Source organism: Bombina bombina, chromosome 1, assembly GCF_027579735.1.
Source record: "Bombina bombina isolate aBomBom1 chromosome 1, aBomBom1.pri, whole genome shotgun sequence".
Lineage (NCBI taxonomy): Eukaryota > Metazoa > Chordata > Amphibia > Anura > Bombinatoridae > Bombina > Bombina bombina.
Window position 1 is genome coordinate 741,718,779 of NC_069499.1, and position 27,193 is coordinate 741,745,971.

Consider the following 27,193-nt stretch of genomic DNA (forward strand, 5'->3'; position numbering starts at 1 on the left):
GGAAATAGCCATTAAAAATAGAACTTTCCAAGATAACAACTTTATAACAATGGAATGAAGGGGTTCAAACGGAACACCCTGTAAAACGTTAAGAACAAGGTTTAAACTCCATGGTGGAGCCACAGCTTTAAACACAGGTTTAATCCTGGCCAAAGCCTGACAAAAAGCCTGAACGTCTGGAACTTCTGACAGACGCTTGTGTAACAGAATGGACAGAGCTGAGATCTGTCCCTTTAAGGAACTAGCGGATAACCCCTTTTCTAAACCTTCTTATAGAAAGGACAATATCCTAGGAATCCTAACCTTACTCCAAGAGTAACCTTTGGATTCGCACCAATATAGGTATTTACGCCATATTTTATGGTAAATCTTTCTGGTAACAGGCTTCCTAGCCTGTATTAAGGTATCAATAACTGACTCAGAAAAACCACGCTTTGATAAGATCAAGCGTTCAATTTCCAAGCAGTCAGCTTCAGAGAAGTTAGATTTTGATGTTTGAAAGGACCCTGAATCAGAAGGTCCTGTTTCAGAGGTAACGACCAAGGTGGACAGAATGACATGTCCACCAGATCTGTATACCAAGTCCTGCGTGGCCATGCAGGCGCTATTAGAATCACTGATGCTTTCTCCTGTTTGATTCTGGCAATCAATCGAGGAAGCATCGGGAAAGGTGGAAACACATAAGCCATCCTGAAGGTCCATGGTGCTGTCAAGGCATCTATCAGGACCGCTCCCGGATCCCTGGATCTGGACCCGTAGCGCGGAAGCTTGGCGTTCTGTCGAGACGCCATGAGATCTATCTCTGGTTTGCCCCAACGTCGAAGTATTTGGGCAAAGACCTCTGGATGAAGTTCCCACTCCCCCGGATGAAAAGTCTGACGACTTAAGAAATCCGCCTCCCAGTTCTCCACTCCCGGGATGTGGATTGCAGACAGGTGGCAAGAGTGAGACTCTGCCCAGCGAATTATCTTCGATACTTCCATCATTGCTAGGGAGCTTCTTGTCCCTCCCTGATGGTTGATATAAGCTACAGTCGTGATGTTGTCCGACTGGAACCTGATGAACCCCCGAGTTGTTAACTGGGGTCAAGCCAGAAGAGCATTGAGGACTGCTCTCAATTCCAGAATGTTTATTGGAAGAAGACTCTCCTCCTGATTCCATAGTCCCTGAGCCTTCAGAGAATTCCAGACAGCGCCCCAACCTAGTAGGCTGGCGTCTGTTGTTACAATTGACCAGTCTGGCCTGCTGAATGGCATTCCCCTGGCCAGATGTGGCCGATAAAGCCACCATAGTAGAGAATTTCTGGTCTCTTGATTCAGATTTAGAGTGGGGGACAAATCTGAGTAATCCCCATTCCAGTGACTTAGCATGCACAGTTGCAGTGGTCTGAGATGTAGGCGTGCAAAAGGAACTATGTCCATTGCTGCTACCATTAGTCCGATTACCTCCATGCATTGAGCTACTGACGGGTGTTGAATAGAATGAAGGACACGGCATGCACTTTGAAGTTTTCAAACTTCAACAGAATCTATCAGAGTCCCCAGGAAGGGAACTCTTGTGAGTGGAAAGAGAGAACTTTTCTTTTCGTTCACTTTCCATCCATGCGACCTTAGAAATGCCAGTACTATCTCTGTATGAGATTTGGCAGTTTGAAGGCTTGAAGCTTGTATCAGTATGTCGTCTAAGTACGGAGCTACTGAAATTCCTCGCGGTCTTAGTACCGCCAGAAGAGTGCCCAGAACCTTTGTGAAGATTCTTGGAGCCGTAGCCAGTCCGAATGGAAGAGCTACAAACTGGTAATGCCTGTCTAAAAAGGCAAACCTTAGATACCGGTAATGGCTTTTGTGAATCGGTATGTGAAGGTAAGCATCCTTTAAATCCACTGTGGTCATGTACTGACCCTCTTGGATCATGGGCAAAAATGTTCGAATAGTTTCCATCTTGAACGATGGAACTCTTAGGAATTTGTTTAGGATCTTTAAATCCAAGATTGGCCTGAAGGTTCCCTCTTTTTTGGGAACTACAAACAGATTTGAGTAAAACCCTTGTCCTTGTTCCAACCGCGGAACTGGATGGATCACTCCCATTAATAAAAGATCTTGTACGCAGCGTAGAAACGCTTCCTTCTTTGTTAGGTTTGTTGACAACCTTGACAGATGAAATCTCCCTCTTGGGGGAGAGGATTTGAAGTCCAGAAGGTATCCCTGAGATATGATCTCTAACGCCCAGGGATCCTGAACATCTCTTGCCCAAGCCTGGGCGAAGAGGGAAAGTCTGCCCCCCACTAGATCCGGTCCCGGATCGGGGGCCCTCAATTCATGCTGTCTTAGGGGCAGCAGCAGGTTTTCTGGCCTGTTTGCCCCTGTTCCAGGACTGGTTAGGTTTCCAGCCTTGTCTGTAGCGAGCAACAGCTCCTTCCTGTTTTGGTGCAGAGGAAGTTGATGCTGCTCCTGCTTTGAAATTACGAAAGGAACGAAAATTGGACTGTCTAGCCTTGGCTTTGGCCTTGTCCTGAGGCAGGGCATGACCTTTACCTCCTGTAATGTCAGCAATAATCTCTTTCAAGCCGGGCCCGAATAAGGTCTGCCCTTTGAAAGGAATATTAAGCAATTTAGATTTAGACGTAACATCAGCTGACCAGGATTTCAGCCACAGAGCTCTGCGTGCCTGAATGGCGAATCCTGAATTTTTAGCCGCAAGTTTAGTTAAATGTACTACGGCATCTGAAATAAATGAATTAGCTAACTTAAGGAATTTAAGTTTGTGTGTGATGTCATCTAGTGTGGATGATTGAAGTGTCTCTTCCAGAGACTCAAACCAAAATGCTGCAGCAGCCGTGACAGGCGCAATACATGCAAGAGGTTGCAATATAAACCCTTGTTGAACAAACATTTTCTTAAGGTAACCCTCTAATTTTTTATCCATTGGATCTGAAAAAGCACAGCTATCCTCCACTGGGATAGTGGTACGCTTAGCTAAAGTAGAAACTGCTCCCTCCACCTTAGAGACCATTTGCCATAAGTCCCGTGTGGCGGCGTCTATTGGAAACATCTTTCTGAATATAGGAGGGGGTGAGAAAGGTACACCGGGTCTATCCCACTCCTTAGTAACAATGTCAGTAAGTCTCTTAGGTATAGGAAAAACGTCAGTACTCGTCGGTACCGCAAAATATTTATCCAACCTACACATTTTCTCTGGGATTGCAACTGTGTTACAATCATTCAGAGCCGCTAATACCTCCCCTAGTAACACACGGAGGTTTTCAAGCTTAAATTTAAAATTTGAAATGTCTGAGTCCAGTTTATTTGGATCAGAACCGTCACCCACAGAATGAAGCTCTCCGTCTTCACGTTCTGCAAACTGTGACGCAGTATCAGACATGGCCCTTGCATTATCAGCGCACTCTGTTCTCACCCCAGAGTGATCACGTTTACCTCTTAGTTCTGGTAGTTTAGCCAAAACTTCAGTCATAACAGTAGCCATATCTTGTAATGTGATTTGTAATGGCCGCCCAGATGTACTCGGCGCTACAATATCACGCACCTCCTGAGCGGGAGATGCAGGTACTGACACGTGAGGCGAGTTAGTCGGCATAACTCTCCCCTCGTTGTTTGGTGAAATATGTTCAATTTGTACAGATTGACTGTTTTTTAAAGTAGCATCAATACATTTAGTACATAAATTTCTATTGGGCTCCACTTTGGCATTAACACATATAGCACAGAGATATTCCTCTGAATCAGACATGTTTAACACACTAGCAAATAAACAGCAACTTGAAAATACTTTTCAAAGTAATTTACAAATAATATGAAAACGAACTGTGCCTTTAAGAAGCACAGAAAAAAATTATAACAGTTAAAATAATTAAGTTATAGCATCAATCTTTGTCAGAATATACAGTTTTAGCAAAGGATTGTTCCCCTCAGCAATTAAACAACACAATTTTAGCAAAGGTTTAATCCCATTAGCAAAGATAACAATTTCTGAAAGCAGGAAACAAATTACAGAATAAACGTTTTTATCTCAGTCAAACTATAATTCTCACAGCTCTGCTGAGAGAAATTACCTCCCTCAAAATAAGTTTGAAGACCCCTGAGCTCTGTAGAGATGAACCGGATCATGCAGGGAATACAATTAGTTGCTGACTGAAATATTTGATGCATAGTAAAAGTGCCCCTCCCCCACACACACAGCAGTGAGGGAGAACAGAAACTGACAGAAAAAACAGATTTAAGCAACTGCCAAGTGGAAAAATAGTGCCCAAACATTTATTCACTCAGTACCTCAGTAAATGAAAACGATTTTACATTCCAGCAAAAACATTAAACATAATCTCTAGTTATTAAACAGCTTAATGTACTTCTTACAGTGTAATTCTAGTGAAGTACCATTCTCCCAGAATACTGAAGTGTAAAGTATACATACATGACATTATATCGGTATGGCAGGATTTTCTCATCAATTCCATTGTCAGAAAATAAAAACTGCTACATACCTCTATGCAGATTCATCTGCCCGCTGTCCCCTGATCTGAAGTTTACCTCACTCCTCAGATGGCCGAGAACAGCAATATGATCTTAACTACTCCGGCTAAAATCATAGCAAAACTCTGGTAGATTCTTCCTCAAACTCTGCCAGAGAGGTAATAACACACTCCGGTGTTATTTTAAAATAACAAACTTTTGATTGAAGATATAAAACTAAGTATAATCACCATAGTCCTCTCACACGACCTATCTAGTTGCTGGGTGCAAGAGAATGACTGGAGGTGACGTAGAGGGGAGGAGCTATATAGCAACTCTGCTGGGTGAATCCTCTTGCACTTCCTGTAGGGGAGCAGATAATATCCCACAAGTAATGATGACCCGTGGACTGATCACACTTAACAGAAGAAAAGGACTTTATTGTTCTCAATAGTCTATGATCGGTGTTTGCATCCTCATCTGTGTTCAGGGAAGCTTCATTCAGTAAAAGAGGGGTATATGTATACCTTAGCACCCCTATAAACAGGCTAGGCACTTCATTTTCAACGTAGAAGTTTCTTGCCTGACAATTGTTAAAGTCTTTGCATTCCCTAGCTGATTCCGATTGGCCATACAGGGCAGTCAGGTGCAGAAAACACAGAATGTATGAGGACAATGAGGATACTGCAAATTTATATCGCTGGACCAGTAGGGAAGGTGAAAAAGTACACCAGGCAGTTGCCAATGCACTGCATATAGACAAATATAGCCCGACATTTTCCATATTGAAGAATCTATGAAGACCATTTAGGCATTTGGCCTTTTAGTTTAAAGTGACATAAAACACTAAACATTAAAGGGACAGTCTACTTGAATTTTTTTTATTGTTTAAAACATAGATAATCCCTTTATTACCCATTCCCCAGTTTTGCATAACCAACACTATTATATTAATACATATTTTACCTCTGTGATTACCTTGTATCTAAGCCTCCACAGACTGCCCCCTTATCTCAGTTCTTTTGACAGAATTGCATTTTAGCCAAACAGTGCTGACTCCTAGGTAACTACACAGGTGTGAGCACAATGTTATCTATATGGCCCACGTGAACTAGTGCTGTCTAACTGTGAAAAACTGTCAAAATGCACTGAGCAAAGAGGCGGCCTTCCACTGCTTAGAAATCAGTTTGAGCCTACCTAGGTATAACTCAACAAAGAATGCCAGAAGAACAAAGCAAATTTGATGATACAAGTAAATTGGAAAGTTGTTTAAAATTGCATGCCCTATCTGAATCATGAAAGTTTATTTTTTGCCTAGACTGTCCCTTTAATATGTATAGAAAGCAAAAATATATGTTAGTTGTTAAAGAAAAAAATGTACAATTTTATATTCCATTAAAGTTATAGGTACGGTCATGTTGTAACAAAATAGGAACGTAGAAAGGAGCACCGGCTGCGAGACAAATTAAAAATATATATACTTTATTTACACCTTTGGCGTCTATTTAAAAAGTTCCACATAGAAAGCACACACATGGATACAAAAAGGTGAAATGGTCAGCAAATAGCAACTCATAATCGTCCTCATAATACTGTGATGTATTGGTATGAGAAGCACTCTCATTGATCCCCAGCTGTCTGCAATATTTTACTGTTAAAATTTACCGTAAAGGAATACTTAGTTCCTAGAGTAAGAGTCACTGTTGACAATCTTGATTGTTGTGTTACGGTCATGTTGTAACCTTGCTTTCCTTTTTTAAAATCTCCTCTGTCAAGGTCAATTAAAGAGACAGTTCAATCAAAATGAAACTTCCATGGTTCAGATAGGGCATGTCATTTTAAACAACTTTCCAATTTACTTTTATCATCAAATTTGCTTTATTTTAAACAGCTAGAGGGTGTTAGTTCACGTTAGCCATATAGATAACATTGCGCTCATGCCCGTGGGGTTACATAGGAGTCAGCACAGATTGGCTTAAATGTAAGTCTGTCAAAATAACTTAGATTGGGGGCAGTTAGCAGAGGTAAAAAGTATAGTAATATAAATGTTGGTTATGCAAAACTGGGGGAATGGGTAATAAAGGGATTATCTATATTTTTAAACAATTAAAAATTCTGGTGTAGACTGTCCCTTTGAGAACAGCTAAAAGAAAAGTTACCAGAGTCATCAAACAATGGTTGTGAATAGTATAGAATTGTTAGGTTTGTGCAGTCTGCAAATCCAATTCTTAAAGGAAATATGAAACTTGAGTTAAATTAAAAGGAAGGGACAAAATTATGAGAGAATTTTGCATAGTAATTTTAATTATTAATTTAAATATTACATGCCAATCTCAATCTGCTTCATGTCCCTTTTAAGGACCCCTCAAAGCAATTGAATCACATAATTAACAAGTACATAATAAAAAGACAATGTAGTAACACACTGAATTTCAAATAAGCAGTAGATTTTGTTTCCTGACAAATGTATTTTTTCTCCCATTTTCCGGAACCCTGTATCATGTGACAGACATCAGCCAATCACAGACTAGTATACGTTTACCCTGTGATCTTGTGCACATGCTCAGTATAATCTTGTTCCCCAGAAAAAGTGTATGTAAAAAGACGTAAATTGGAAAGTGTCTTAAAACTGCATGTACCTGAATAGCGAAAATTTTGACTTTAGTGTCCTTTTAAGCAGAAATGCCAGTGCCAACCTTATACATATAATTAGTTTGATTTATAAAATGTTATTGCAAGATCCTGGATTTCATTGGTTGAGCCTCTTAATAAAGAAAGAGCTGCTTATAATGATTAATATTAAAAAGAAAAAAATTCTATGGAGACATTATTTAATAATAATTTTAAAATAGTTACTTGAAGTACAAATGTAGTCTGTGTGCAGATATGAGAAAGCTGAATATGTATAAGGGTAGACTGTTGATCACATATTAATACCAGTTTGCACATTTCTAATCAAAGGCTACTTTGTGAGCACTGGCCAGTGGGCCTCCAATGCAAACTGTACATTCAGTGAATGCCGGAAATCTACGCTGGCAGAAATTCATACATTAATGAACTGAAGATCAGGAAAGTTTTGTGGGTAACTTACCTCTAAAGAGGCCACATGGCTACTTATTAACAGACATTTCTTTTGAGTTGAGAAGCTACACTTATTCAGTTCCAACAACGATTAGTAGGTTTATGTAAAACACAGAAATTAAAGGGACAGGAAACCCGAACATTTTCTTTAATGATTTAGACAGAGCATACAATTTTAACTTCCCAATTTACTTCTATTATTTTATTTGCTTCATTATCTTGTTATCCTATCATGAAGGAACATATTTGCACTACTGGCAGCTAGCTAAACACATCTAGTCAGCCAATCACATGAGACAAATATGTGTAGGCACCAATCAGCAGCTAGCTGCCACTAGTGTAGGATATGTGCGTATTATTTTTCAACAAGGGATACCAAAAGAACAAAGCACATTTGAAAACAGAAGTGAATTTAAAAGGTGTCTCTTTCCTATCCCTTTAGCTAATTAAATAATTGTTTTTGATATTTAACAATTAAATAAAAGAGAAAAAACGAGAGAGAGAGAGAGAGACACACACAGAGAGAGAGACACACACAGAGAGAGAGACACACACAGAGAGAGAGACACACACAGAGAGAGAGAGAGAGAGAGAGAGAGAGAGAGAAAGAGTCTACATACACTATATTGTATATAACAATATACACCAAATGACTCCATTACTAGTTGTATAGGGCAACAAAAGTAAACACAAAAATGCTAAGAATATATAATAACAAACAAAAAAAATGCTCCAGGCCACTAGGCAAAAGTAAATTGTAAGAAAGCTGTTCCTTTCCCTGCATTTCACCAACTCTGAAAGGGAATGACAAAGCTTCTCACTGTGGAATTCAATTGATCTGACCTGCAGACAGGAATCTGACTAAATGCATATTTTGTTGAAGGGAGGAAAATGTAATAAAACAACAGAGTCAGACTTTTTGTGATGGCTTTCAATAAAAAGTTGCTTCAAATCCCCAAGCAAAAGGCTACTGGTATGAATATACCATTGTTATACAGGAGGGAGAAAGTCTTTTGATGTGTCCGCAAACGAGGGCCTGATAAATAATAGGAGCAAAAATGTGTTCTCTAGCACTTATGGAATGTGGGTTAGCGGGAAAAATATATATCCATTTGTATTTATTTATATATAATGCTGACAAATTTAAAAAGGTGCAAATTAGAAATAGTTTGTGAGCTGAGTTTCACACAGGAGGGCATCATTTAATCTTGTAACTGTGTATTCCCTTAGTGGTCAGGAAAAGCCCCGAGATCAATAATGTGTTTGTGAAAGACTGAAAGGAAACACAAACCCCAATTCTTCAGGCTGTTTGGTGTCTTTGTAGATGCAGAGCTATCCAGGCCATACACAAGAGCATGGGAATTCTGTACCAATTGGGGCTTTTGTTACTGTTGGTGCCATGGCGTTAAATGTATCAGAGCTAAGGAATGCAGTTTTCTGCTTTTGACTAGCAGTACAGAAAATGCATTTGGCCCCCAGCTGAGCTGCCAAAGTGAGCTATAAAAGATAAAAAGTGTAATAATTGGCCCAGAAGAATATATTCAACTGTAGCAGATAGAATGCAAAGGGAAAAGAGCTCATTAAAAAAATACACACACAGTGCGCATATCAGCGACAGTATTTTTTTTGGACGAACATCCAGCTGGCTTGAGTCACCTATAAAAATGGGATAATAGTCATGCGATCATATCAAAAAGACCTAAAGGACAGATATTTCAAATTAATATGGATAAGTGGAGCTTGGTCTTGCGTGCAAGCAACTATACTTCTAAAATACATTTGTATATAAACGGGTGGAAATTAAAACTATTCTTAAAATGTCAGACGTTACAGTTTTGCAGCAGCTTACAATCTCATATTGTTTAATATCCCTTTAATAAGCAGGATATGATACATGTGTTTTTCTTTCTGTTTGTAACAGAAATATACTGATTTAATTTTTTTATTGAAAATAAAGAAATCTAAAGAGATACAACCAGACAGTGTGGGGGGGGGGGGGGGGGGGAGAGAGAGAGAGAGAGAGAGAGAGAGAGAGAGAGAGAAAGAGAGTAAAATCAGACTTAAAGGGAAAGTCTACACCTTAGTCATCTTAAAGTCTTACCTTAGATTAAGCTGCAAATAGCCTCCTACACATTTTCTATATCATGCAGCAGGAACAGTAAAAAAGTTATTTTAAAATGAATATTGTTTCTGGCCATTATGATATGGCTGCCGAGCTCTGTCCACTTGACATACCTATCTGTACTGCATATTGCTTCCAATCACAAAAGGCTCCCTAGATGGATCTAACAGACTGTCAATGCTATTCAGCAGAATGCCTAGATGTAGCCCAGATCATGATGCCATCAGTAGGCGGAGCTTGGCAGATTTTCAAAGTGGTCAGAAATAATATTAATTTTAAAATATTTTGTTTTACCTTTCTGCTGCCTGATATAGAAAGGGATGCAGGAGGCTATTTGACTTTAAGATGACTAAGGTGTGGACTGTCCCTTTAAGACTGACTTTATTAATAAATAATATAATTAGATAGAACACAAAAATGCTAAATAACTTTCCAATTTACTTCTATTACCAATTTTGCTTGCTGGTAGCCTTTGTTAAAGAGTAATCCTAGATGGGTTTAGGAGCGTGCATGTGTCTTTGCTACCTGGTAGCAGTGTTTACAACAATGTTTATAACAATGTTATATATAGTTGTAAACCCAAATTGCATAGACTGCTTAAGACATGAGCACACTTCTAAGCTCCTATCAGCCTACCTAGATTTACTATTCAACAAAGAATACCAAGAAAACGAAGCAAATTTGATGACAGAAGTAAAATTGGAACAATGTTTAAAAATGACATGCTATATCTAAATAATGAAAGTTTAATTTTGATTTTAATGTCCCTTTAAATGTTTAAAAAAAGTGAGTGCTATAATAGTCAAATTGGTTCATAATAGATCCACTGATCAATAATAATAATAATAATAATAATAATACATTTCGGGACAAAGCAAGTAACATTTTATAGGGATTAGAATACTTACAAATAAAGTAATTAATCAACTATCCTGTAACTATGTGATTCCTTTATTTTAGACTTTATTTATTTTCTGGGAGAAAATCTAGTCAGTGTGCAGAAATCTTTAAAGGGACATTAAACACTAAACAAATTCTCGAAATGATGCAGTCAAAGAAAGGATTAGTCTGAGAATAACATATAGATTTATTTTTTAAAGTTTCATTAGCTGTTTAAATATTGACAAAATAAGTGTAAAGTTTTATTGTCTATAAAACAATGGGACCTTCCATGTTGTAACTGAGGTTACCTTCTCTGCTGTGGCCAATGTGGGACAGTTTTAAAAAGGTCACTAGAGTGTGCAGCCAATGTCTGTGTGGAATATAACAGTGTTCTGCATTTCCATTTCTAACAGGAACTGAAAATTTCACAATTTCAGAGTGGAATTACAGGAAGAGGGGACAAAATATATAATGAAAGCATATTGCAGAGTTTTTTTATATATATACAATTTTTATCATTTTATATTATCATCATAAAGTGTTTAATGTCCCTTTAAATATGATTTAATAGTCAATATGTAAAACTTTGTAATTAAGCAACAGAGGAATGGGTCCATGGGTAACGAGTCATGCAGAAAGTTTCATAATATTCTAAATAATTATTTGGCCAAACATTAAAGGAACATTAAAACAAAATGTATGCTTACCTGATAAATTTACTTCTCTTTTGGTATATCCAGTCCACGGATTCATCCATTACTTGTGGGATATTCTCCTTCCCAACAGGAAGCTGCAAGAGGATCACCCACAGCAGAGCTGTCTATATAGCTCCTCCCCTAACTGCCACCTCCCAGTTATTCGACCGAAGACAAGCAAGAGAAAGGAGAAACTATAGGGTGCAGTGGTGACTGTAGTTTAAAAATAAAAAACACCTGCCTTAAAATGACAGGGCGGGCCGTGGACTGGATACACCACAAGAGAAATAAATTTATCAGGTAAGCATAAATTTTGTTTTCTCTTGTAAGGTGTATCCAGTCCACGGATTCATCCATTACTTGTGGGATAACAATACCAAAGCTATAGGACACGGATGAAGGGAGGGACAAAGCAGGCGCTTAAACGGAAGGCACCACTGCCTATAAGACCTTTCTCCCAAAAATAGCCTCCGAAGAAGCAAATTTGTAGAATTTAGAAAAAGTATGAAGCGAAGACCAAGTCGCCGCCTTACAAATCTGTTCAACAGAAGCCTCATTTTTAAAAGCCAGTGTGGAAGCCACCGCTCTAGTGGAATGAGCTGTAATTCTTTCAGGAGGCTGCTGGTCAGCAGTCTCATAAGCTAAGCGGATTATACTTCTTAACCAAAAAGAAAGAAGTTGCTGAAGCCTTTTGGCCTTTCCTCTGTCCAGAGTAGACAACAAACAATGCAGATGTTTGACGAAAATCTTTAGTAGCTTGTAAATAAAACTTTAAAGCACGAACCACGTAAAGATTGTGTAATAAACGTTCCTTCTTTGAAGAAGATTAGGACACAGTGACGGAACAACAATCTCCTGATTGATATTCTTATTAGACCTTAGGAAGAAACCCAGGTTTGGTACGCAATACTACCTTATCTGCATGGAAGATCAGATAAGGGGAATCACACTGCAAGGCAGATAACTCAAACTCTTCGAGCCGAAGAGATAGCTACCAAAAACAGAACTTTCCAAGATAAAAGCTTGATATCTATGGAATGCAGAGGTTCAAGCGGAACCCCTTGAAAAACTTTAAGAACTAAATTTAAACTCCATGGCGGAGCAACAGGTTTAAACACAGGCTTGATTCCAACTAAAGCCTGACAAAACGCCTGAACGTCTGGAACATCCGCCAGACGCTTGTGCAAAAGGACAGAGCAGAAATCTGTCCCTTTAAGGAACTAGCTGACAATCCTTTCTCCAATCCTTCTTGGAGAAAAGATAATATCCTGGGAATCCTGACTTTACTCCATGAGTAACCCTTGGATTCACACCAATGAAGATATTTACACCATATCTTATGATAGATTTTCCTGGTGACAGGCTTTCGAGCCTGAATTAAGGTATCAATGACCGACTCGGAAAAACCACGCTTTGATAAAATCAAGCATTCAATCTCCAAGCAGTCAGACGCAGAGAAATTAGATTTGGATGTTTGAAAGGACCTTGAAGTAGAAGGTCCTGCCTCAGCGGCAGAGTCCATAGTGGAAAGGATGACATGTCCACCAGATCTGCATACCAAGTCCTGCGTGGCCACGCAGGAGCTATCAAAATCACAGAAGCTCTCTCCTGCTTCATCTTGGCAATCAGACGAGGGAGCAGAGGAAATGGTGGAAACACATAAGCCAGGCTGAAGGACCAGGGCGCTGCTAGAGCATCTATCAGCGCTGCCTGGGGATCCCTTGACCTGGACCCGTAACAAGGAAGTTTGGCGTTCTGACGAGATGCCATGAGATCCAGTTCTGGTTTGCCCCATAGTTGAATCAGCTGGGCAAATACCTCTGGATGGAGTTCCCACTCCCCCAGATGAAAAGTCTGCCGACTTAGAAAATCCGCCTCCCAGTTCTCTACTCCTGGGATATGGATAGCTGAGAGATGGCAAGAGTGAACCTCTGCCCATAGAATTATCTTTGAAACCTCCAACATTGCCAGGGGGCTCCTTGTTCCCCCCTGATGGTTGATATAGGCTACAGTCGTGATGTTGTCCAACTGAAATCTGATGAACCTGACCGCAGCTAGCTGAGGCCAAGCCTGAAGAGCATTAAATATCACTCTTAGTTCCAGAATGTTTATCGGAAGGAGTGCCTCCTCCTGAGTCCACGAGCCCTGAGCCTTCAGGGAGTTCCAGACTGCACCCCAGCCCAGAAGGCTGGCATCTGTCGTTACTATAGTCCAATCTGGCCTGCGGAAGCTCATCCCCTTGGACAGATGGACCCGAGATAGCCACCAGAGAAGAGAATCCCTGGTTTCTTGATCCAGATTTAGTAGAGGGGACAAATCTGTGTAATCCCCATTCCACTGACTGAGCATGCAAAGTTGCAGCGGTCTGAGATGTAGGCGGGCAAACGGTACTATGTCCATTGCCGCTACCATTAAACCGATTACTTCCATACACTGAGCCACTGAAGGACGAGAAGTGGAATAAAGAACATGGCAAGAGTCTAGAAGTTTTGACAATCTGGCCTTCGTTAGGTAAATCTTCATTTCTACCGAATCTATCAGAGTCCCTAGGAATGAAACTTTTGTGAGAGGGGATAGAGAACTCTTTTCTTCGTTCACCTTCCACCCATGGGACCTCAGAAATGCCAGAACAATGTCTGTATGGGACCTGGCGATTTGAAAAGTCGACGCCTGTATCAGAATGTCGTCTAAGTAAGGGGCTACTGCTATACCCTGCGGTCTTAGGACCGCTAGGAGAGACCCTAGAACCTTTGTAAAGATTCTTGGTGCCATGGCCAACCCGAAGGGAAGAGCCACAAACTGGTAGTGCCTGTCTAGAAAGGCAAACCTGAGAAAACAATGATGATCTTTGTGTATCGGGATGTGAAGATAAGCATCCTTTAAGTCTACGGTAGTCATATATTGACCCTCCTGGATCAAAGGAAGGATGGTTCGAATAGTCTCCATCTTGAAGGATGGGACTCTGAGAAATTTGTTTAAGATCTTGAGATCTAAGATTGGTCTGAATGTTCCCTCTTTCTTGGGAACTACAAACAGATTTGAATAGAAGACCTGCCCCTGTTCCTCCTGCGGAACTGGGTGGATCACTCCCATAACTAGGAGGCCTTGAACACAATGTAAGAATGCCTCTCTCTTTATCTGGTTTGCAGATAAATGTGATAGAAAAAATCTCCCTTTTGGCGGAGAGGTTTTGAATTCCAGAAGATAACCCTTGGACACAATTTCCAATGCCCAGGGATCCTGGACATCTCTTGCCCAAGCCTGGGCAAAGAGAGAGAGTCTTCCCCCTACTAGATCCGTTTCCTGATAGGGGGCTGCTCCTTCATGCTGTCTTAGAGGCAGCAGTAGGCTTTTCGGCCTGTTTCCCCTTGTTCCAAGCCTGGTTAGGTCTCCAGACTGACTTAGACTGGGCAAAAGTTCCCTCTTGTTTTGTGTTATAGGAAGTTGAAGCTGCGCCACTCTTGAAGTTTCGAAAGGGTCGAAAACTAGACTGTTTGGTCCTTAATTTGTTGGACCTATCTTGAGGAAGGGCGTGACCTTTTCCTCCAATGATGTCAGAAATGATCTCCTTCAGTCCAGGCCCGAATAGGGTCTGTCCTTTGAAGGGAATGTTGAGAAGTTTAGACTTTGAAGTCACGTCAGCTGACCAGGATTTAAACCATAGCGCTCTACGCGCCTGAATAGCAAAACCTGAATTTTTAGCCGTTAGCTTGGTTAAATGAACAACGGCGTCAGAAACAAATTAATTGGCTAGCTTAAGAGCCTTAAGCTTGTCAATAATATCTTCCAACGGGGTTTCAACCTGTAGAGCCTCCTCTAGAGACTCAAACCAGAAAGCCGCAGCAGCAGTGACTGGGGCAATGCATGCAAGAGGCTGGAGAATAAAACCTTGTTGAATAAAAATTTTCTTAAGGTAACCCTCTAATTTTTTGTCCACTGGATCTAGAAAAGCACAACTGTCCTCGACAGGGATAGTGGTACGCTTAGCTAGAGTAGAAACTGCACCCTCCACCTTAGGGACCGTCTGCCATAAGTCCTGTGTAGCAGCGTCTATTGGAAACATCTTTTTAAAAACAGGAGGGGGAGAGAACGGTACACCTGGTCTATCCCATTCCTTAGTAATAATTTCAGAAAACCTCTTAGGGATTGGAAAAACATCAGTATAAGTAGGTACTGCATAGTATTTATCCAATCTACATAATTTCTCTGGGACTACAATAGTGTCACAGTCGTCCAGAGTTGCTAAGACCTCCCTGAGCAATATGCGGAGGTGCTCAAGCTTAAATTTAAATGTAGACATATCAGAATCAGGTTGAAGTATCTTCCCTGAATCAGAAAAAAATCACCCACAGATTGAAGCTCCCCTGCTTCAGCTTCAGTACATTGTGAGGGTGTATCAGACATAGCCCCTAAAGTGTCAGAGAGCTCTGTATTTATTCTAGTCCCAGAGCTGTCTCGCTTTCCTTGCAATCCTGGCAGTTTAGATAATACCTCTGTAAGGGTATGATTCATAACTGCCACCATGTCTTGCAAGGTATACGCAATGGGCGCGCTAGATGTACTTGGCGTCCCCTGAGCGGGATTTATAGGTTCTAACACGTGGGGAGAGTTAGTCGGCATAACTTCCTCCTTGTCAATTTCTTCTGGTGATAACTTTTTACAGTGTGTATAATAGACTGAAATAGCATTGCACCCACTTGCAAATGGATGATTAACCCCTTTGTTTCAAAACCGGATAAAAAAAATGATAAACGTTTTTAAACAGTCAGAACCAACTGCCACAGCTCTACTGTGGCTCCTACCTGCCCATACAACGACTTTGGAAGGCACAAAAACCCTTTAGAGAGGTCCTATATGTTAAGAGGACTCCTTCAGGGAAGCTGGATGTCTCAAGCTGCAAAAACTACTGCGCAATTTAGGCGCGAAAATAGGCCCCTCCCAACCTGTATTCACAGTGAGAGGGTCTTAAAAAACTATCCCTAGGCAAAATCTAGTCAGCCATGTGGAAAAACTGGGCCCCAGAATAAAGTTTTATCACCAATTTGTAATAAATGTTTATATACCTCAAGCAAACGTTATATCTATTCAGTAATGAGAGTAAATAACAAAAATATTACCCTTTACAGCAAGCATGATACCAGTCGTTATTAAATCACTGTAATCAGGCTTACCTTAAATAAATCCGGTATTGTCAGCATTTTCTAGCTTATCATCTCTCTAGAAAAATTTAAAACTGCACATACCTCAGAGCAGGAGACCCTGCACGCTATTCCCCCAGCTGAAGTAACCCATCTCTTCAGTTATGTGTGAGAACAGCAGTGGAACTTAGTTACAAACCGCTAAGATCATCAAAAAACCACAGGCAGACTCTTCTTCAACTTTCTGCCTGAGACTAAAATAGTACAACTCCGGTACCATTTGAAAATAATAAACTTTTGATTGAAGATAAACTACATTAATGCACCACATCTCTCTAGCTACTTCTCTTGTTGAGAGCTGCAAGAGAATGACTGGGAGGTGGCAGTTAGGGGAGGCGCTATATAGACAGCTCTGCTGTGGGTGATCCTCTTGCAGCTTCCTGTTGGGAAAGAGAATATCCCACAAGTAATGGATGAACCAATGGACTGGATACACCTTACAAGAGAAATAGAAAATATAATGTATATAAAACATTATTTAAAAAAGGACATTATAACATAAAAGTCAAATCACGTAGCCATCAACTGGCTGGGTCGTTTGAATCCACTCCTAATTGGCTGACTAGCTATGTCCTCATAGGAAGCTGCAATACATAAGTCCTCTCAACATGAATTTACCTATGTGTTTAACCTGTGTGTGTGTGTGTATGGGGGGGGTAAACACTTAGTTAACTAGGGTCAGTAATTCTAAAATGGCATGTTCCAATTAATTAGAGCATGACATTGTTTTCATTAGAATGCCCCTTTGGACATGTTAAACATTTGTTGCATGAAAAGGGGTTAAATTAAAGCTGTTTGAAAACATTAAGACTAACAGGAAATGCATATTTTGCACTTACCCCTAAGTGCTGATTGGTCACGGGCTATCAAGGACACAGCTCTATTGCTTGATAGTGATACACTCAACATTAATAAAAAACAAAAAGCATAATAACCTTTTTTTAATAGCAATTGCCCTTTTAGGGTTTAGTTTTTTTTTTTTTTTAACCATGATATAAATTAGTTTAGCAATTGAATATATGGTTATCTCCCTTTATGAATGCATTTAAAAATAAAAAAATAAAGGTACAAATGGATTTGTAAGCAATCCCTATTTTCTCTATAATGGTCTCTTTACACTGTAGCATTCTGCTTCCTTAAAGGGTTCAATTGAAGCACAGTACTGCCCTTTATACGGTAAACATTTATACCACATGGATTAATTTATCCATATAATGAAATACTACTCCACAGTATAATTAAATCTCTCTTTCCTTGTGCTACATTTGTTAAATAAAAAAGTGCTTATGTGACTTTGTCAACTCAGTCAGTAACAGCTCAAGCCACCTGAGGGCGATCTCATTCTTCAGACAATAAGCTTTAGAAAAAAACAAAAAAGTCTGTCAATCAACCAGAAACATTCTCCTACCAAAAAGGGTGACAAAATATTTACATTAGAATTTATTCATTGATCAGCCAATTTAAATTAGATTTACACCATCAGCTGAGAAATAGAAACAGATTTTCATAAATCATGCAACCTGCTATACTATATGGATACTATATAAAAAAGCAATGTGTGATAATAAAGGGTTAACATAGTGAAAAGAAAAAAAAATGCTCTCATTGGTTAGAACATTTAATTTCATCACTATTCATCCTGCATATCTATATGTAACCCCCCCTGGATATGGGTTAAACACATAGGCAAAATTATGCTTGGGAGTTTCACATGAAACTGCTGCTGATCCAATCCGCAGCGCTAGTAACATTACCTAGCTGTGTAAGTAGCAGCTTCCAATCTGAACCAGCAACTCTTTGCGGCTGCAGAGCAGTACTTTATCTATGCATTTAGAAAACAAGTTACAGTCTGGTGAAGGTGCGCTAACAGCAACGGGAAATTAAAATATGACTGAATGTTTATACTAGTCAGAACAAATCACACTTTGTATAAAATTATAGGAAATTTTGGGTTACATACATAAACATTTATTGTAATAAACACAAATTCTCAATAGTGCAAATCTATGACTGGTCATATAAAATCTAAAAAACTCGCAAAACCATATATAATTGATATAATTCAGTCGGATGGGACAATGGTTTCTAAACCCAGTGTGAAACTTCTTGCAGAACAAGGTGAACACAAATGTATAATGGTGCACCACTCCTGGATATATAAAATGAGACTTTTCACCATTCCATGTAATGAAAAAGATGATGTGCGTTATATATTGCACATATATCCCAAAAGTCAAACTGTTGGTTAAAGGTGTCGATTGTGTTTTAGTCCGTTATACAATGCTGTACTGTATAATAACTTGGAATCCTTCTGGTGTGTCTCTCATATGTTAACACAGGGTAACAAGTTTACCAAACGTGATAGCGTGTATTAATGGGCCGTGTGTGTCTGGCGTACTATCGGCCTGCTATACCTCTAAGTGCCTACCTGTTCGTTTGTGGGTATACCTCGTCCACTCACCGGATGGCGCAGGTATCTTTGCAGCTCCACAGATAGTCGGTGACGTCACACGCACGTCCGTTCCCTTCGAAAAGTAGATCCGGCCGGATTAAGGATCTTCAACTCTACGCAAAGTATGCTGTATGTTATGGAAAAAAGTAGTGCCGGTGCAATCCATTGTAATCCTTAGTCCTTTTAGGTAGATAAGGTAAAACAGACTTCTGTATGTGTCCTTGAGACATCCATCAACGCGTTTCACCACTTATCGTGGCTTTCTCAAGCCATGATAAGTGGTGAAATGCGTTGATGGTTGTCTATCTGTGGACCTGCAAAGATACCTGTGCCATCCGGTGAGTGGATGAGGTATGCCCACAAACGAACAGGTAGGCACTTAGAGGTATAGCAGCCCGATAGTATGGCAGACACACACGGCCCATTAATACACGCTATCACGTTTGGTAAACTTGTTACCCTGTGTTAACATATGAGAGACACACCAGAAGGATTCCAAATTATTATACAGGACAGCATTGTATAACGGATTAAAACACAATCGACACCTTTAACCAACAGTTTGACTTTTTGGGATATATGTGCAATATATAACGCACATCATCTTTTTCATTACATGGAATGGTGAAAAGTCTAATTTTATATATCCAGGAGTGGTGCACCATTATACATTTGTGTTCACCTTGTTCTGCAAGAAGTTTTACACTGGGTTTAGAAACCATTGTCCCATCCGACTGAATTATATCAATTATATATGGTTTTGCGATTTTTATAATCCATTAGGATTTTATTAGGACAGTTTTTTAGATTTTATATGACCGGTCATAGATTTGCACTATTGAGAATTTGTGTTTATTACAATAAATGTTTATATTTGTAACCCAAAATTTCCTATAATTTTATACAAAGTGTGATTTGTTCTGACTAGTATAAACATTCAGTCATATTTTAATTTCCCGTTGCTGTTAGCGCACCTTCACCAGACTGTAACTTGTTTTCTATTTTCTTTGAATATATCTGTTTTTGGGAGCAGATAGGCGTTTGTGCAAGGGATTCTTATTTGCGCACCAATAAGACTTTACTACTCTTTATCTATGCATTTAACTCATTTGCAGGGGGTTGAACACAGATTTTCAGGGTAGTTAGTGATAAAACTAAATGCTAAGTTGTCCCTTTAAAAAAGAACTGGTTCCATGACTACAGCAGCAGCTATTAAACCCAACCCTGATAAAATGTTGTTAACAGTTTGGCAGATGCTCCCCAAGCATGAACATTTTTTTGTGCTGCCCTAGGCAATGGGTAATTGGCTGCTACCGGACCAATCACCACCTCCAATTTTAGCTCATAACCAAGGGCCAGGGACACATGGAAGAGTCAACCACCCATACTATATCCAGAGTGGAGAGATTTCTAATAAAATAATGAATAAAATATTTGGATAGCATAAGACTGGGAAGGCATTATGCCTTAGTCTACCCTTGAAATTTGCTTTCTTTGTAAATCCTGCTACCCAGGGCAGGGGTCTAGCCGACACCCCTGAGCACAGTGTAAAAGGCAGAGAATTTCCTATAGATAAGGGCAAACTTCACTGAGAGCATGTGTATTCAGTAGCTCTCACTGTCAGATTTACAAATGAATTAAAGGGATTAAACTGGCCCACTTACTTATTACACTTGCATCATGGGTAGCAGAGATTATGCAAATATGTATTTTGCATTTCAAAATTAGTATGTGAATAGCATATAGATGTATTTTTTAAAGTTTCATTAGTTTAAATAAGTGTAAAGTTTTAGTGTCTATAAAACAAGGGGAGCTGCCATATTGCAACTTAGGTTACCATCTCTGCTGTGACCAATTAGGGACAGTTATAAATACAGTAGTGTGCAGCCAATGGCTGGGTGGAATATAACCGTGTTCTGCATTTCCATTTCTAACAGGAACTGAAAAGCTCACAATTTCAGAATGGAATTATAGGAAAAGGAGACAAATAAATAATGGTATACTGCAAAGTTGTTTTTTTTAATATATATATATATATATACACACACACACACACACACATACATACATACACAATTTATCATTTTATATTACAATCTCAAAGAGTTTAATGTCCTTTTAAGAAAGGATAGCATAGGCTGAAACCTTATATAATGGTTGATCCCCTCATAAGTTTTGATATGCTCTAATGGGCTAAATAAGGTTTTTTAAAGTCTCTAGAGAATTTAGGTGTATCCTTGTTATGCTACACGATTAATCGCCAAGCTCCTCCCCCCCTATATAGAGCCCTGGCACTAGGGGAATGTGTCTAGGGTCCTATAGTGCGGTTTACCGCAAAACATACCGCATTAAAGGGACAGTCAAGTATAAATTAAACTTTCATTATTCAGATAGGACTTTTAATTTTAATCGACTTTCCAATTTACTTTTATCATCAAATTTGCTTTTTTCTCTTGGTATTCTTAGTTTAAACTAAACATAGGTAGGCTCATATGCTAATTTCTAAGCCTTTGAGGGCTGCCTCTTATCACATGCTTTTTAAATCTCTTTTCAACACAAAGAGACTGAAAGTACACGTGGGCCATATAGATAACACTGTGTTCAGGCACAGGGGGTTATTTAAGATTTAGCACAACACAATGATAAATTTAAAGGGACAGTATACGGTAAAATAGTTTTTCCCTTAATGTGTTTACAATTGCTTTTTTTTACCAACTGCAGAGTAAAAAATGTATGAAAATTAGCTTTTTAAGGTTTATTTCTGTATATTAAAGCTCTGATTTTGTGTTTTGAAGCCACAGTCTAATAAAATAGGTTGAGCTTGTAGGTATAATCAGATCTCATTACTGTATCACATTGTGCACATATACCTGCTTCTTTATCTTATATCTGTCCTTAAAACAATCACCAGTACTTTGAGAGAACAATGGAAAATCAACATTTTATTACCTTATCTTTGCTTTATCACACTGGGAGTGTAATTTCTTCTGCTGGCTGTGTTTACAAAGCTTAGCTATAGCTGGTACGCGCGGCCACAAACTTTCAGAATAGGTGGGGATACCACATGCTAAATTAACAATTTCAAATGCCAATATAAGGGTGAAGGAGCTACTTGTAAACAATTTAATACACTCCAGCAGGTAAAGTGGATCATTGGGAACAAATTAAAGGGGAGAGAATTTTTGAGTAAACTGTCCCTTTAAGACAATAGATAATAAACAGTCACGTGATCAGGGGGCTGGAAGAAGGTTCCTAGATACAAGGTAATCACAGAGGTAAAAAGTATATTCATTTAACTGTGTTGGTTCTGCAAAACTGGGGAATGGGTAATAAAGGGATTATCTATCTTTTAAAACAATAACAATTCTATGGTAGACTGTCCCTTTAACTCCCCCCCCCCCCCCCCCCCCCGACCAGTTACCCAGATCTAGGTGGCTCAGATGTGCTTGTATCCATACTTTTTAGTTTTTTTTATTACGAGTCACAGCTTGTTGTTTGTTTACTGTACTTCTTTGGGTTCTTATGAAGACTTTTTGTTCTAACATAAATTTTCTATTCAGGTAGATTTTCTTACAACGGAACTAATTATGATGGTTTCTACTCTATTTCTAAGAACTTAGGAAATTCCTTAACAACTTTTATCACATATTCAATGTATATTTCCACAGGCCTATATTCATAGGATTCTTGTTGTTCCTTGATTAAAAAATAGAAAATGTGAGGTTTTTCTAAAACATATTCAGTATTTTTGTGATGTAACAGTTATGATTATATGTTTTGGTTAAAGCGGTCGCTATGTTCTTCTCTCTCTACCTAAGTTTCTGGTATCTGTATAACCACTTATCTGTTACATTGCATTTACAACCTCAATAAAAATTATTTAAAAAAAAAAAAAAAAAAAAAAGAGGATACCATGAGAGCTAAGCAAAACTGCTAAGACGTAAATTGGTAAGTTGTTTAAAACTTCATGATCCAATACATTTAACGTTTAATTTTAACTTTAATGTTCCTTATAAAATGACTGTGGTTCCCATAAAAACTACACCACTGGGAAAAAGATGGTTCTGTTCATACTCCTTTATGGAGCATTCGGTGCACACAAAAGTATCAACACAACAGGACGACAGTATCGGATAAATATGATTCTATCAAACAAAACTTAGGTCCAGAGGTTAAATAAATGTATGCAGTAGGTCCCACACTGCACGTGCTTCTGTTTCTCTCATTGCCCCACAGAGTATCTACAAAACTTCTGCACAAAAGAGATCAGCATGATCCTAAAGTTAAGCTTAAAAAAAGTTCCCATAGTCCTCCACAGCCACTTCCTGTATTCATTTCTCAAAGTCACTGCCTGGTTCCAATCATTGCTCTTTACAGGGATACTTGACTCCTGTGTTGAGTGTAATGAGAACTGACTACTAAACTCTACTCATTTTGTTAACTCACTGCATCAAGAAGTTGAAGCAGGAGAGCAAAACAGGAAGAGTTTCCTGTGGTGCCCCCCTTAGCTTCAAAATGGGAGTCAAGTATCCCTGGGAATTGTGGTCAGACTGACAATAGATATGCACATTACTTTCACTGTTTGCAAGAGGCCTTCTTTCATCAATGTGGTGCCAAATATTTGTTTTACCTGAAAGGGACATTTCCCCCCCCCAAAAAAAAAAATTCTCCCCTTAAACTCGTTTCCGAGGATTCATTTTACCTGCTGGAGTATATTAAACAATTTACAAATAGCTCTTTTTACTTTATTTCAGCATTTGTGGTTTCAAGGAGCAAATACGGCTATTTAATTTACAAAAAAGAACCATTTCTCATACATGTTACTCTGCAGTTGGCAAAACAAATCACCAGTAACAGATTAAGGGGAAAACTATTTTACAGTACACTGCCCCTTTAAGCTACAGTGTAGATAGATAGAAAAAGAGAGGACTTTAATGTGCCTTTAAGATATATCTAGTTTTCTAGTATAGCTTCTTCAAATTATTAACACTGCGTAAAAGCAAATAAAAAACAGAATGTAAGGACTGTCAGAACCACTTGTGTAGTTACAGCAAAATACTTTCACTCTTTATAAAATTTTGCAACACTAATTATCCAATGGGACTTACACAGAAAGAGCTGTTGGAATTATTAGTTATGTTAACTGTGGCATTTTAGGTTTTCCCTTTTTCTGCCAACATATACAAGGAGAGAAAAAAAAAAAAAAAGTACCTATGAAGTTGTTCCACTCTGTATCAAGGTCTCCGGGATTGGCGAGGCAGCCCCTCATTACATTCATACAGTAGTTATTGCATGGCTTTACAGTAACAAGCCCACGACAGTAAGGACAGTATGTCATTTTCATTATTGCTCGTACACAATGAGGTGTAGGATTTACCTATAGGGAGAAAGAATGCATTAATATCATTGATCTTTTAGTGCAACAAAAAACATTTAAAAAATAAATGTGTTCCCTAATTTATTCTGACAACATCATCTAAGACTCAGTTTACACAGAACTGGAATCTTTTTTTATGGGTATAAAGCATTTTAGTGCACAGTGTTAATGTACTCGGGAGAAGCTGAGAACTGCATTGTGAATCACATGAATAGATTACCATATTAACAGGACAAATCAGCATTCTTTACCTTTTGAAAGTTCTCAAAGAATTATTAATATATAAAAAAAAAAAAAAAAAAAAAAAATCTGTTACCAGTCTGCATTCCTGCAGCACTCATAATAATGATTAGGGATGCACCGAAAATTTCGACGGCAGAAAGTTTCGGCTGAATTTTATTTTGATAATTGGTAAAAAAAAAAACCCTGTTAAATATGATTCTGTTACATAGAACTAAATGAAGAATAATACAGTATATGGATATTTATAATTGTTTTAAGTAGGGATGCACCAACATTTTGGTCACAGAAACATTTTGGCCGAAAATGGCATTTTTGCCTGCCTATTTTTTTTTTATATTTCTTGGTAAAATTATTGCGTATCATATTATTGTTTTAAGATATTTTTGTCCAATTTTAGTGTGTTACTTTCAATAAAAGTGTGGTTTTTTTTATTGGCTCTAATTATGCAAAAAAAAAAAATACATTTTCAGGATTAGTTTTGGTTTTCGGCCAAGTGCATCCCGGATTTTCAGGTTTCGGCCCAGAATTTCCATTTCGGTGCATCACTAATAATGATTGTTAAAAGAAACTACAGGTTGTATTAAAAACAAAGATGTATCACAAAGAGATGTGAAAAGCAGGGAAATGTTCAGCAGAAGTAAAAAAAATATCATACATATGAAATAAGCATGTTGAACATGGTTTTGCCCAAACGCTCTTAAGTGTTAGAGCATTTTATTATTTAACTGTTGATTGCATATGTACAAAGTGGTTAAACACATAGTTAACGTCAGCTGCAGAGCAACAATGCACTACTGGGAGATAGCTGAACACAGCTAATCACCAGATAGCTCCCAGTAGTGCATTGCTGCCCACTAGCCTACCTAGGTATGCAGAATCTGTTAGCGCTTTATAAATAAAGAATAATAATAATAATTTGTTTACTTTCTTTTAATACTGCCTGGTAAGTATACTGCTTCATATTAAATGGATCAAGCAGAAATTCAGCAGACTCTGCACAAAGATTATTGGTTCTGGCCCAGCACTTGCTTTTCCTCTAACATCACAAGATCTATTTCCAAACAACCACAGAGTGACGATGACCTGAGTAGATTCCAGGCCAAGAATGACTTAGTTAAAGGACTCCATCTTCTAACGTGATACATTCAACAATTTCACTTACAAACTGGACTAAATGTGTCTCGCTCTTAGGTTCACAAATAGTTTGAATAATGATGAAGGAATAAGAAGATGGCATGAAGAACCAGTTAGGTAGAAATGAAAACTAAAGGAAGGAAGCTTTCAATAGTGGGTTAATAACTGTACAAAACAGGAATATGGCTATAGAGCCTATAGGGCCCATGGGGCTGATTTACGAAAGTGTGAGCGGACATGATACGATGTAGCGCATTATGTCCACCACACATCAATAAATGCTGTCAGCATTTATCATTGCATAGCAGGGGGTGTCAATCAGCCCGATCGTGTAGGATGTCAGGGGGCGGCGGTGATTATAAACAAAATATTTATTCAGAGCTCTTTAAAATGCAGTACAATAAAGACATTTCAGAGCCTATGACCTTACAAAACCCTCCATAAACCATATAGACTGTCAAGAACAGAAAATGAATATGATACAAGAAAATATCCAGCAAAGAAATCAACGATGTAAGAGACCTGACACACACTCACACCCTAATGTCCAACCGTTGCTATGGGGGTCTTGAAAAGCAGTTTGTCTGTAGACATTCTGAAGTTAAAGGGGCGTATATAGGGGCCCTCCTGACCACTGATGACAGTTATGGGGTAGCTAGACCCTTCTAGAATCAGGAAACCACAAACATACAGCTCTGTCCTACTGGTAGAAACAGCTGTAAACCTGACAGGGTTGGGAGGGTAAGAAAATAAAACGGAATATCTCTAGAAATAGTGGGTTTCTATACATATTATCTGGAAGCTGAGAGAAAATAGCAATCGTAATACAATATGGTAAGGTAGTAATGTATACACACACACGTTCCTTTATATCAACACAAGCTTTGTGCGAGAGTTACCCAGACACCATCAATTCTGCTTGGGTTGTTCTTATCCACTGAAATGGGTTTTATAACCTTTCAAAGAAGGGGAAAAAAAAGGTTAATTATTAGCTAAAACTGCTAACAGAAGACAAACTAATAAATATATTAAACTGTAGTTGAACACAGTTAAACTTTCAGTATCTGAATGGGCCAATCAAGTTACCTTATCTTCTTTGACATGTTTATGAAGCATAAATTTGCCTTTTACAACTTATCTTACTAAGGACTTGCTGCAGGTCATTAACCAGGCCCCACCTGCTAAACTCTGTATTGTTCTTTAAACAAAGACACAGATTGTTCCCTCCTAATCACAGAGTTTGGGTATTCATGTCACACCTTTTTTTTTATTTTTATGTCATTTATATTCAGAGGGATTGTTGTACTATGTGTGAGTAAGTGTATGTAAAATAAATCAATCTTTATTATCCTTTTGCAAGCAAGATTTCCCTAAGTACTGGCACGTTTTACTTGGTTTACAGTTCCCTGCTTCACTCCTGGTTCTGAAGCAAATTATTGTTTTTTTCTTTAGAGACTAATAAAACACTGCTAAATTCTTACTTGGTACAGTAGTTTTTTTATAGGGTCATAGAAATACACCTAGAAAAGGCAGCAATTCTACA

The 27,193-nt window shown here is 38.6% G+C and overlaps 1 protein-coding gene across 1 annotated transcript in view; it reads right to left on the reverse strand.

The window, feature by feature from the left end:
* Positions 1–27,193, reverse strand: part of GPC4 (glypican 4) — a 214,228-nt gene that overhangs the window by 33,057 nt on the left and 153,978 nt on the right. The window contains exon 4 of the mRNA XM_053699263.1: positions 24,108–24,273. Coding sequence (XP_053555238.1) covers positions 24,108–24,273 — 166 coding nt within the window. The remainder of the gene's footprint in view (positions 1–24,107; positions 24,274–27,193) is intronic.